The sequence below is a fragment of the Lygodium microphyllum genome, chromosome 14 (assembly GCF_053477565.2).
Source record: "Lygodium microphyllum isolate KBCC chromosome 14, Lygodium_microphyllum_v1.1.10, whole genome shotgun sequence".
Lineage (NCBI taxonomy): Eukaryota > Viridiplantae > Streptophyta > Polypodiopsida > Schizaeales > Lygodiaceae > Lygodium > Lygodium microphyllum.
Genome location: NC_141148.1, coordinates 74,874,531 through 74,887,813, shown reverse-complemented (window position 1 = coordinate 74,887,813; position 13,283 = coordinate 74,874,531). Strand labels below are relative to the sequence as shown.

The following is a 13,283-nucleotide window of genomic DNA, read 5'->3' as shown; positions in this document are numbered from 1 at the left end:
CTTATTGTGGAGTGCGAACTCCTCCACTGTGAAGACACTATATCAGGGAACCATGTAAATGATCCCCTTCATGGAGGCATAAGGTGAGCTATACCCTAGCTCGCAGGCTGCATCCACAGAGGTAAGTCAAACCATGAAGATCTCCTAACCCACGAGAAGTGTCTCTGCAATTTGTGTTGTGCCAATGTGTAGCATGTAGTGAAGCCAATCTCGAAGCTGGACCGTGGATGTAGAGTGTCCAATGACCTGTCCATAGATTGTTGTTTCTTTAAGTTCCAGCTCTGTGGCACGGACGGAAAGGAGCTGTTCCTCTCAGAGAGGACGATGCGCATGGTGTTTGACTGGGGGGAACTCCTAGAATGCTTTAGTATCTAACCAGAGGTTTCCATTGCATGTCACTGTTCGGGGCTACCAATCTAGCTGCTGTGATACCGGGGGGAATGTTGCTATAGACGAAGGGAGCAATGACTGCTAGTGGTATGAATGTGCAACATAGAATGGAGGCACTGGAGTAGGTCGACTGGGGAGGTCTTTCGTACGTGAGGTAGAGGGTGGAACTGCCACAGCATGCCAATAGCTACTCAGAATGGTTCCTTTGAAACCAATCTTCCTTTCGTGGATGGGTGGTAAATCCCTGATTACAACTTAATTACAATAGCAAACAATTAATGCAAATCTGGAAATACAAATTTACCTACTAATCTTGGACAATGCATACCCGATTGGCCCCAAAATTGGCACCCTTTTCGGTATTTCTTTAGCTTTGTTGAATAAAAATTGATTTACATTTCAGTATTCCACCTCCCTTTGCAATTCAAAATCACCAGCAAGTCTTTAACCTGATTTGCCCCTTGATTCAGGCAATCAATTGGCCTTCACCCGCTTTGATGGAGATGAGAAATGCCCCAAATTCAATTATTTGCTGGTCCCTCCACTTGAATAGGCTAAAAACAGCTTCAGCCTTGTTGAATCCAAGTTTTGGAGCTTCCAATTTCTGGCACACTTCCCTCCAAGGGTCCAAATGTTGAGTTCTTTGGAGCAAGGCTATGAAATGGCTGGGAGATGAGAGGGAAAGTTGTAGAGAGAGAAAATTCAAAGTTTTGTCGCGAAGAATGATTGAAAATCAGTCAAACATAGCTACTGCTCTGCCACAACAGCATGTAGATGCAAAGAATTGAAGAAAATCAGTCATTTACTGCTGCTGCCCTGCCTCAACAGCCTATAGATGCTGTCATCTGCTGTTGATTGGTCTTCTTCTGCGCTTGGCTGCCTCAAAAGGTCCTCCAATGGCTGCAAATCAGACCAACAACCTCCCCTTCCTCTCTCTTGCAGGCTGAATCTATAAAAATGCTTCTCTCCAGCCTCTAAAGACGTTTTTCAGTCTTGCATAGGCATTTTTTACAAGTGGCAGCCTTTCCAAATGGTTTTTCCAGCATTTTCCATAAGTAAATATTAATTTTCAGCCTCTAAATATTGAAAATTAATCTAATAATTATATCGGTGCCCTGAAAAGTAATTTGACTGGCCAATAATTAAATTGGCTAGGCAACTTCCATTCCCAAGTGTCTCTGTGCCATCTTTGACCATCAGATTGGTGTTAGGTACCATTAAACGCCACTTCTCTAGTGTCACCAATTGACACTTATGGCCAAATGAATGACCTAGGCCAATAACTGGCACCAAATACTACCAAGTACTTGTGCAGCATGTTGGGAATAAAGGGCCATCGTGCCTTTTATATGTGCACGGGTGTGAACACACCCTTAGCACATTGTACTTTCATACATATATCTATCTAAAACCTAAAGTGGTACACTCGTCATTGTATCTAAAAACGTGTTCACTCTATACTCTGCTCTTTCGCACTCTCTCTCACTGCGTGTAATGACTGTCTGCCTCGATCTCCGTGCCTAATCGATTTCTTCAAATTGGTATTAGAGTGTAAGGTGCTGCAGGCGGTCGTCAGGCAGAGGCAGCTCACGTACAACAGGTGGGTGTTTGTCTGTCGGCAGACAGGAGAGTGGAAACAGTCACTTCAAATTGGCTAGCAGGTGGTAGGTCTAGCTAGTGACAGCTAGTCCAGTGTGGACCAGAGGGCAGCAGCATGTGTGACGGGCAGCAGTTGCAGACGAACGGACTTCGTGTCCAGCGCTACAGCCTGGTGACAACGACCAGACCAGGTCTGACGAAACGGGCTGCAGGCGACAGCCTTCAGGAATGCGACAGGTCAACGACAGATTGGCGATAGCTTCCGATGTGCAGGCGACAGCTCCCGTGGCATCAGGCAGCGCAACAGGACCTCTAGCAGGGCGCGACAGCTTTACGCGACGGGACTGCATGGGACGCTGACGAACGTGACCAGCTGGCGGGCGTGACTGTCAGGCGACGCCTGGCGGGTCAATGGACCCGTCCCCGTCCATTTTTTCTTCAAAAAATTCAACTTTTTTTTCCTTTGAAAATTGCTTCACCCACTGACAAGGCTTCGCGCACGTAAGCACAAGACTTCAGATCTGTGCAAAATTGGCTCAGAAATTTGGGGCTTTTCTTGAATCTAGGGATCTCAACATAGAATTGGACAATTTGACTTAGAAATTGCAAAGTCGGTGCACATTTGCCCGGGAGTTTTGGGGCTTTTCACATTTTTAGTGAAATTCTTTCAATTTCACTGAAAGTAGTGCACCTAGGACTTAGAAAATTTGGGGATTTGTCCAGATTTCATGCGCGCAAGATGCAACAGTGATATTTGTCTCAGAAATTGCAGGAATTTGTGACATTTCGTCCCCGACATTTGGGGCTTTTCATGTACATGCACAAATTGGGCTGAAATTGACCCAATTTCTCGACATTGAGGCACATTGGACCCCGTGCAATTTGGGGCTTTTGCGATTTGGGCAAAATTTGTGCAGCATTTGGTCATTTTATGTACATGTAGGTTGAATTCCGCGCAATTTGGACATCAACACTTGGTAAAATTTGGGGGTTTTGCTGAAATTGCTTTATTTTGGCAAAATTGGACAGTCCTATGCATGACAGAGGAAATGCAGATGCGTGTTTGACAATTTCAAGCACCAAATTTTGGGGCTTTTGACCGTTTGTGTCAAATTTTATGCCCGTGGGTACACATACGACAGAAATTGCAGCTGAAATTTTGGGGTTTCCTCATGTAAAGTGATGCACATCCCTTTTGGAACAGCTGTAATCAGTTGGATAATGCTGTAGCACTTGGTTTGGTGCTTCTGAAAACTGAATTACAAATCTGAAATCTGTACTTCTGCGTGGTCATTTATTGCTGATTGGTACTCGTTTGTACCTTGGTCACTTGGGTGACAATTTGGGCCTGCATTTACTGGTTATTTGGTCACTTTTGAGCTGAAAACCATGGCTGGCAGCAATGACAGCAGTAATTTGATGAATATAAAGAAGCTTGAAGGCGCACATAATTTTGCAGTGTGGCAAAAACAGTGCTACAATATCCTGTTACAAAAGAAGCAGGCAAAGCCAATCAAAACTAAAGGGGCAAAGCCTGTGGACATGGATCAGGACGATTGGGATGAGTTGAATGAGCTTGCACGCTCAACCATAGAGCTATCGATTTCTGATGCCTTGCTATTCAACATTGAAGGTTTGGATTCTGCATATGCTATATGGACTAGATTGGAAGAACTGTATGCACAAAAGAGCGTTGCAAATAAAGTGTATTGGCTGAAAAAGCTTATGGATTTGCATATGAAAGAAAATACAGCAATGTCTACTCACTTGAGTGAGTTTAACTTCATTTTCAGCCAGCTGATTGCCTTGAAGTTCATGATTGATGAGGAATTTAAGGCTACTTTCTTGCTTTGCACTCCACCAAAGAGTTGGGATATATTCATGACTGCCATGAGCAATTCTAATGGGATCCTTTTGTATGCTGATGTAGAGAGTGCTCTACTTATGGAAGAGATGAATTGACAGAACGATGCATCCAGCAAGTCTTCTAGTGCTTTGCATACTAGGGGCAGATTACAGCAAAAGGGCAAATATGATGGCGAGGGATGTAGTAAATCACGTGGCAAAGATGTTGAATGCCATCATTGCGGCAAGAAGGGTCACTTTAAACGTGACTGTTACAAATGGAAGAAAGAGAAAGGAAAAGACAAGAAGACAGATGATTGCAAGGAAGAGAAGAAGGACAGTCAGCCTAAGAAAAGCAGTGTAAAAATTGAAGAGGTGAATGTAGTCACTCATGACAGTGACAGTGGGAGTGATGTACTCTGTCTCTTCACATTTTGGTGCACATGCTCTGCTTGCAGATACAGATGATGACATGCTGACCTGGATTCTTGATTTAGGTGCTTCTTTTCATGTCACCCCTCATCGTAAATGGTTTTCCGCATATACAGGGGGTTGACATGGTGTTGTCCATCTTGGGGACAACTATGCATGTGAGATTGCAGGTATTGGCAGTGTGTAGTTACAGTTTCAGCACGGCTCTGTCTTTACACTTCAGCATGTACGGCATGTACCTTAGCTCAAGAAGATCTTGATTAGCACGGGGCAGCTAGATGATGATGGTTTTCATACCACCTTTGATGGAAAATGGAAGATCTGTAAGGGATCTAGGGTTATTGCCAGAGGTTGCAAGAGTGATACGTTGTATCCACTTCATGTATCTAGTGTGCGTGACCATGTTGTTGTCGTGACCCAGCAGCCAAGTGTTTCTTTGTGGCATGGCCGGTTGGGACACATGAGTCAAACATGAATGAAAGTGCTTTCTCGTTTGGGTTACTTGTCTTGTCTTCATTATGCTGATTTTGATCACTGTGATCATTGTATTTATGGCAAACATGCACAAACTTCTCACAAAAAGTTACTTTCTTTGAAATCTTTTCCTCTAGAGTTAGTACATTCAGATGTATGTCAAATGCTAGGATTATCTTTAGGGGGAAAGAAATATTTTGTCACCTTTGTTGATGATGCTACACGGAAAGTATGGGTTTACCCTATTCGTAGCAAGGATAAAGTGCTTGACAAGTTTAAAAAATTCTTGGCATTGGCTGAAAATCAGACAGATAAGACACTTAAGTGTCTTCACTCTGACAATGGTGGGGAATATGTGTCCAAAGCCTTTCAGGCATTTTGTGACAGCAAAGGGATAAAGAGGGAGCTCACTACCCCTCATAATCCACCCCAAAATGGAGTTGCAGAGCGTATGAATCGGACTATACAGGATAAGGTCTGTACGATGCTGTCTCATGCTGCATTACCCCATGGTTTTTGGGCAGAGGCTATTATGACAACCGTTCACTTGATTAATCGGTCACCAAACAGGCCTTTGGGGGGGGGGGGGGGGGGGGAAGCTCCCCAAGAAGCGTGATCGGGCAAGCCACCTTCACATGCTCATTTGAAAGTGTTTGGCTACGAGGCTTTTGTGCACATTCGTAAAGAAAAACGCAGCAAACTTGAGCCAAAGTCCTGTAAATGCATTTTTCTAGGATATGGTAATGAGGGTGAAATGGGGTATAAATTGTGGGATCTCAAGAAAAGGAAAATAGTGCGCAGCAACGATGTCATCTTTCGGGAAGATCGCATGCACAAACAACCCGAAAAGACTGAGGAGGTCCGTAGGGTTGTATTCTGGGAAGAAATACCTTTTGGACAGCAAAATGTGCCCGCTGTACAGCAGCAAATACCTACTGTAAATGAACCTGTAAATGCAAGAGATGATGCTGGAAATGATCAGCCAGCTATTGCCCATGAAAATGAGCCATTACATTTGCAGGAACAGCCAGGACAGCAAGCTGTTAATGTTGATTTGCAGGCTGAAATGCTAGGACAGCATATTGAAAATGCAAATTTGCAGGAACAGCCAGCAAACAATGACCATTGGGTTAGGAGATTGTCTAGGGCTACTAGACAACCTGACATATTTGTTCCTGGTACAATTAATGTGGTTGAGTATGTCATGTTGACAGACTATGGTGAACCGTCTTGCTTCATGGAAGCAATGGACAGACAGGACAGCAAGAAATGGTATAAAGCCATGTTGTCAGAGATGGAATCTCTTGAAAAAAATGACACTTGGGACTTGGTGCAGTTGCCTAAAGGGCAGAAAACCCTTCCATGCAAATGGGTTTACAAAATGAAGGTCACTTCTGGTTTCTCACCAAAGTACAAAGCAAGATTGGTTGCAAAGGGGTACAAGCAGGAGCATGGAATTGACTTTGATGAGATTTTCTCTCCTGTAGTCAAGATGACTACATTGAGAACCATTTTGGGCTTGGTTGCAGTTGAGGATATGGAGCTCATACAGATGGATGTAAAGACTGCGTTTTTACATGGTGATTTGCATAAAGACATATATATGCAGCAGCATGAAGGGTTTGTTGAATAAGGGAGAGAACAAATGGTATGTAAACTTAAAAGGAGCTTATATGGGCTGAAACAAGCACCAAGCGAATGGTATCATAAGTTTGATACATTCATGCAATCCCAAGGCTTTCATAGAAGTCAAGTGGATCACTGCTTGTACACCAAGAAGGCAGCAGATGGCAGCCTGATTATCTTGGTTTTGTATGTTGATGACATGCTGATTGCTGGCAGGGATATTCATGCCTTGGATTCATTGAAGCAAAGTCTTCATGGTAGCTTTGACATGAAGGATTTGGGTGATGCAAATCACATTCTTGGCATGCAAATACTCAGAGATAGATCTAAAGGTTTACTCTATCTATCTCAGCAGGAGTATATCTCCAAAGTTTTGCAGCGTTTCAATATGGAGGGGGGTAAAACAATGGGGGTTCCATTGCCTCCATATGTGAAACTCAGTGCAGAGGACAGCTCTACATCTGATGATGAGAAGGTTACTTCAGCTGTTGGCAGTTTGATGTATGCTATGGTTGCTACACGTCCTGACATTGCTTTTGCAGTGGGAGTGGTTAGCAGATACATGGCAACCCCTGGCAAGAAGCATTGGGATGCAGTGAAAGGTATTATGAGATACCTTAAAGGCACAAAGGAGTTGTGCATCTTCTTTGGAAAGTAGAAAGTATCTGTTGTTGGCTTTACGGATGTAGACTATGCTGGTCATGCGGATTGCAGGAAGTCCACTTCTGGGTATGTGTTTACTTTCACAGGAGGAGCAGTCTCTTGGATCTCCAGGCTACAAAAGTGTGTTGCATTGTCTAGTACAGAGGCAGAGTATGTAACTGCCACCATTGAGGCATGCAAGGAGGCTTTATGGCTTTCACGTCTGGTGGGAGAGCTTAGGATCACGGAGTTACCTATTCTCTATTGTGATAGTCAGAGTGCTATCATGCTAGCACAGAATCCTGTCTTTCATGTAAAGAAAAAGCACATACAGGTGAAGTATCACTTCATTAGAGATGTACTTGACAGCAAGAGCATTGAGCTTGTCAAAGTGCATACAGATGATAATCCTGTAGACCTTCTCATGAAGGGTCTCTAGCAGAGCGGTTTGCTCATTGCCGAGAGATGATGGGAGTTGGATAGATATATTTATTTCAGCTTTGTACATACTTAGACTTAGCTGATTCTTTTCTCCTCTTAAGGCACATTGCCTTTAGGTGGGAGGTTGTTGGGAATAAATGGCCATCGTGCCTTTTATATGTGCATAGGTGTGAACACACCCTTAGCACATTGTACTTTCATACATATATCTATCTAAAACCTAAAGTGGTACACTAGTCATTGTACCTAAAAACGTGTTCACTCTATACTCTGCTCTCTCGCATTCTCCTTGTCTCTCTCACTGCGCGTAATGACTGTTTGCCTCGATCTCCGTGCCTAATCGATTCCTTCACGGCATAACTTATAACAACCTTTGCCTTTGACATTCCATGATTTATTCGGGTCTTGGGCTCGTAAATTTACTTTAACCCCAGTTGCACCTCACATGTGCAACATTTACTTAATGATGTGATTAAAAATTAATCCACATGTTAAGTGAGGTTTCAAAAATACATGTCCTCATGACACCCTTCCACAGGCCCAATCAGGACTGCCAATGCGTTACAAGGTCATCGATTCACAGATACCCCATCCACCATATATTGCCTTCACGATCAAAGATATCAAAAACCGTGAATTTTGATCTGATCTTTCTTCACAAGGCTAGCCTGTACAAGAAGTATATGCTGTTTACTGGATAAAATTTTTTTCAAGTCATTTTGTTTTCCTCATCAGTGGGACTTCAAAAATGACACATAAATCTCTGGTTCTGTATCTGACTTTCAGATTTGCATCAGTTATTCTGTTTTATATTGTGGTCAATAGCTGTCTATGCAGAGATATAGCAGACATCTTTTTTGTGCATGCAGGAATTGTGTACAAGTGCATCATCAGTCTAGTGTTTCATGTGCCTAGGAGCATGTATTGAGCAAGTTCACCCCCTAACAATGTGCAATGCATGTTTTCTTCTGCATATGCTCAGAAAAGTGAGTGAACCAATCACCACGATTATGCCTAGGATCTACACAATATTTGCTGTTTTAGACATGCATAAGATATTACTGTTTATCACTAGACACTGTTTTTCAAATGGCCACTGACAATATCTCAAGTGGTGCTGGATGACACACTGTAGTGCTTACACTCCTAGTGCAGCACGAGTGAATCAATTATATCAAGCTGTCAAATGGAATCTTTGTTTCAAATATCGATAGACCCTAGTTGTACCTCTGGAAAGGTTCACAAGGCTGTATTCAGGGCACCTGCTTGTCATGCTAGTCTCTGCATTGACTTGCTTTGTTTGTTGGAGAGGCCAAAAGTTATTCTCATGATGAGAGACAGTGCACATATGCTACACAGTTGTGGTTTTCTACAACTTGAAGAGTTTGGGTATGTTAGGGCCTATATCTGCTTGTAGTTGCAGCCATATTAAAATGTCTGCTTATAGTCCGGACTGACCTTGTTCAGTCAGCTATGGCATCTCTGCTTGCAGCAGGTGTGTATGCATGTAATATTGTGGATTTGGTAGTCTGAAATCAAGATGAGTGTATTCAATAAGTTAAGATTGCACCTGACATAGGTCATTGTGCATTTTATCAGCAAAGAAAGAGGTCTCTGAAAGCTGAGTGAGATGTTTAAACTCCAGTGATAAACGTGGAAAGAGGGGAGAATGCAGACCAAAGTAACATATGATCCTTTCTAGAAGGGCAAGAGATTGAGATGACTTAGAATCTGATAAAGAATGTCTAGAGCTTGGACTGCAAACCAGCGCCCTTCTATAGGACAGCCTGCACATCCAACTCTAGCTGAGGACAGGTGCAACTGCGTGCCTGTCTAACATCCCAATCAGCCACTTGATTCGACTGCTGGCCCTGGCCATGTCTGCTTCCTGCACCACCTGGCCTGCCTTACCTCTCTGGATGCTTGCCCAGCTATCCGCCTGCTTCTTAATGTGGCAGCCCTCCTGTCCTGCCTGCCCACCAAAGTTACAGTGGTATGTCTTGCATCTGCCTTCTTATATGGGCTTCAATGCTTGTATCTGCCTTCTGTCCTGTTCAAGTGAATCACAAGAACAATCACGAAATTTTGAAGAACTTCATAAGTTCTGATTGATGTTAAAACCTGTGTAGATATCCTCTAATCAGTGTAAGTTGTGCTGAAACAGTTGAGATTAAATGAAAATTTGCATTTGCTTAGTGTACTGTTTGAGTTGTATACTGAAGATAACCCTATGTTTCAGCATGTTCTTGACTCCCATCGTTGGATTTCTCTTCCTCCTGTTGGCATTGGAAGTAGAGGGATTGGTGATGAAGTCTCTAATGATGTTACCCCACCATATGCATTGATGGAACATCCTCCTCTTGCTGCATTTGTCAATGGTTAGTATGTAGTATTTTAAGCTGTTTATATTCTCTCTACTACTTCCTCATGCAGTTTTGTGTAGATCTTTGTCCAAGAAGTGAGCATCTTACTGTTTAAATTTCACAACACTTTTCAATGCAGGGGTCTTAGCAGCCCTCAATGAACTGAGGCATTGTGCACCCATAAATTTAAAGGAAATTCTGGCTTTGGAACTTCAGCAAGCTTTGCAGAGTGTTTCAGATTCTCTCCTTCGCTACAATGCAACCTGTATGTTGAGAGAACATGAGTCGAATCTTTTCATGGCAATGTGCCGGGCATTTATTGAGGTGAGTGTGCTGAAATTGACTTACCAATAGTTTATGGGGCTGTGTGCAATTATAGTAAACTTCGCAATTTACAGTGAAGAAATTCAGGAGGGGGTGAGTTGCTGATTTTTGATCCACACTTGTTAACCTGCACTCTTGACTATGTAATATTTGTGGGGGTTCAACTTCATTTGCCACAAATGGGACTAGCTCATTTGTGCAATCTGTGCATCCAATACTAAAAGGTGAAAATGAAAGAGAATTGTGGAAGCTGATGTAATCATTCAACTCATTCTGTGCTGTTTCAGGGTAGTCTAGGTTGTCCTGTAAAAATTTTCAGTCCAGTTCTAGTATGGATAGCTATGCTTGCTGAGCTCAACGATGAAGCATGAGAGATGCGCATCTATACGAGGCAAGATTTCAAAACCGTTGAAAGTAAGTCAAACATGTGACCTGACAGTTCTATCAGGTATTTAAGGGAGCGTTGTATTCAAAGGAATGAGCATTACAATGAGAGCACCTACCAACCTCTGATCTTAATACAACATTAGTATCATACTCGAGGTACAGTGTGAGGTATGACAAAGTCCACATGTGGTGTGGTCTCGAATATACGAGTTGTCCTTGGCCTTCTGTGACTCCATAGCTTCACGTACTGGTTTTTGTGATGCACATCTCTTATGAAAGGCAGTTTTATTATAAGTTCTACCACTACGGTCCCTCCTTAGGGGGAGGAGAGTTTTTTTTTTTGGGAGGGGGGACGGCCGGGGTATGATCTGTGAGCAGAGAAGGTTGATTGAATTCAACCCTAAATTCCCCAGGGTTGGTCCTCATACATTTGGAAAACTGTGTATATTTTTCTGCTACACGATTATGTTTTGTGTCATTTCTCTAAACTTTCCATTTGTAGGCACCCAATGCAAACCTCTTCTGGCCTTGCAGGTGGCATGCCCATATTGTATCAATTGCTTTGGACGATGTTACCCTGGCACAAATCCAATACAATCAAAAGACTTTTTAGAAAATCTCCGCAGATTAGTGTTTACTGCATCTTTCCCTGTCTTACGTGACAATGGGTTCTCAGCACTTGGTGACAGAGAAACCTTGGAAGTGGTTAAGCCAAATATGGAATCCAACCTCCAGCAAAACGGGACAGAAACATCTATCGGGGAAAGGGATTCTAACAGCTCTAATTCTAGCCAACTAGAAGATGGACAAGTAAGAACTGATGGCATTGTAATTTCTGGGCAGCAATCACAAGCCTTAGAGCATAAGTAATTTTAAACAGCTTTTCTCCAAAATCATTCATGGCATGCAAAGAACACACTTGTGCTGATTAATCAGAGGCTGTGTTCTCAACTACATGTACAACATGAGTTGAGATTTTGTTAGCTGAGCAGACCTACCTTTTTCCAAATGAATAGTTCTAATTTTTGTACAGGTATGCGTCCTGTTTTAATCTGGTGTTTAGGGAGGTATGATAAGTTACTGCCAATAACCTGACCTTTTTTGAAACTCTCTAACAGTCACTGATGGTATAACGTGCTGCTAGTGTTTTGATTGTCCCTCTTCTTTTGTTGATGTCTCAGCAGTTTATTGGCCATGTGTTCACACTATATTTTCTTGCAGTTATTAAATGTCGTGAGGTGGAGCTGCCTAATGGTTTTCTTGTAACAGTTCTACATATTTATTGACTAGTGATCTTAACATAAAGCTTTCATAGGGCATTGGGACTCTTACCACTTTGGTCCAGTTGCCTTGGCGAGTGTTTTTTTGCCTCATCTGAAAGCATCAAGCAAGTTTTCTTATGTTACCTTTTCTGCACATGCAATTGTTCAATATAATGTGACTTGGTCTCACACCTTTGATGTAGGCATCTGTGAACTTGAACAAATAACTTCCTTGATGGCTGCGACCTTTCGTCATATTTTGGTTTTGGTGTTCCAAGATAAATATGAAGCAATATAAGCTCATTGGTACAAGTGTAACTACACAAATGTAGCTCCTTTTCTGGTGTCAAATAATGGTCAGTACTTATGAGGTTCTAGATATGTAGCACGATTCCTCCAAACTCCAAACTTGAGGCAGATTACCATCTTAATTGTTGGTGCTTTTGAATACCTTATGGGAAAAGCCATTGATCTTATCATTCTCTTCAATTTGTGGTAACCATGTCTATAGACTGGTCAATTTCCCTGGTATGTAGTACATGAGATTTAAGTTCCAACTAATATGTTTGAAGTTTGGGGGTGCATAAAGACTCTTTTCTTGCATTTTCATGATGGTTTCATTTTATGTTAACTAGCATAACATACTGTTTGAAGCTTATTTCAACGGAATAAAATGTTTAATCCCATTGACATACATCCCTTCTATGCATTCTAGGGTTAGAGATACAATGGTCTCATTAGTCAATTGAAAAAGATAAGGGTTTTGGAGTTAAGAGGATTAGAATGAGTGTAAGTGTTTGGCTGAATTGTAGAGGTTTGGCTTACATTCTGGAGTTGGAAGATTAGTGGTGGGTATGAGTGTTTTGCTCAATTGTAGAGCTGTGGCTTAGGTTTTGAAGGTCATGAATTTGAAAGTATCTTGGGTGTCATGCTATCCAGGATTGAAACATATAAATTGGGAGTTTTAACACTGATAGGAGAGTGGAAATGCACCTCTTCAGAGCTGGCAAAACCATGTCCTCTTTTTAATGTGATAGGTCTAAGAACTTGGAAAATAAATAAATAACCCCTTGTCATTGCACTCTTAGTTCATGAGCAAGAGAGTAGATACGAGGATGTTTGGACTTGTCAATAACTTCAAACCAATGCAATCTAGTTACAAAATGGATGATTTACAAGGAGGCCCTTGCAAGGACTCAAGACATACATTTTCAGTCGTACTACCAGCCGCCTTGAGTTATTCGTATCTATGACTTGAAACATGAGTTATAATAAGCCAAAGATTTACTTCCATTGAGCTTTGCAAAGTTAGCATATTAATCTTTTCAAAGAGGGGTTCCATTTCTAGTCTTAGTCCTTTGCTCCCCATAATGTTGAGGAATGATGTCAATTCCTTAGGTCTCGTATGTTCCATTTCTTCCCTAGTTGCAATCTAGCTAGATTGATGTATGTGAGATTTGTGGGTTTATTTATACATTGAAAACTTGAGTTTGAAAAA

The 13,283-nt window shown here is 42.0% G+C and overlaps 1 protein-coding gene across 2 annotated transcripts in view; it reads left to right on the top strand.

Annotated features, from left to right (window-relative positions):
* LOC148025734 (conserved oligomeric Golgi complex component-related / COG complex component-like protein) overlaps nt 1-11,553 on the top strand; it is a 51,329-nt gene extending 39,776 nt beyond the window's left edge. Inside the window, exons 11-14 of one of the 2 annotated variants that reach the window (XM_087692957.1) lie at nt 9,689-9,827; nt 9,952-10,136; nt 10,424-10,550; nt 11,058-11,195. In XM_087692957.1, coding sequence (XP_087549083.1) covers nt 9,689-9,827; nt 9,952-10,136; nt 10,424-10,507 — 408 coding nt within the window. In that variant the 3' untranslated portion in view covers nt 10,508-10,550; nt 11,058-11,195. Of the gene's footprint in view, nt 1-9,688; nt 9,828-9,951; nt 10,137-10,423; nt 10,551-11,057 lie in introns of both variants that reach the window. The other variant, XM_087692956.1, reaches the window with a different exon arrangement.
* The last annotated feature ends 1,730 nt before the right edge of the window (nt 11,554-13,283 follow it).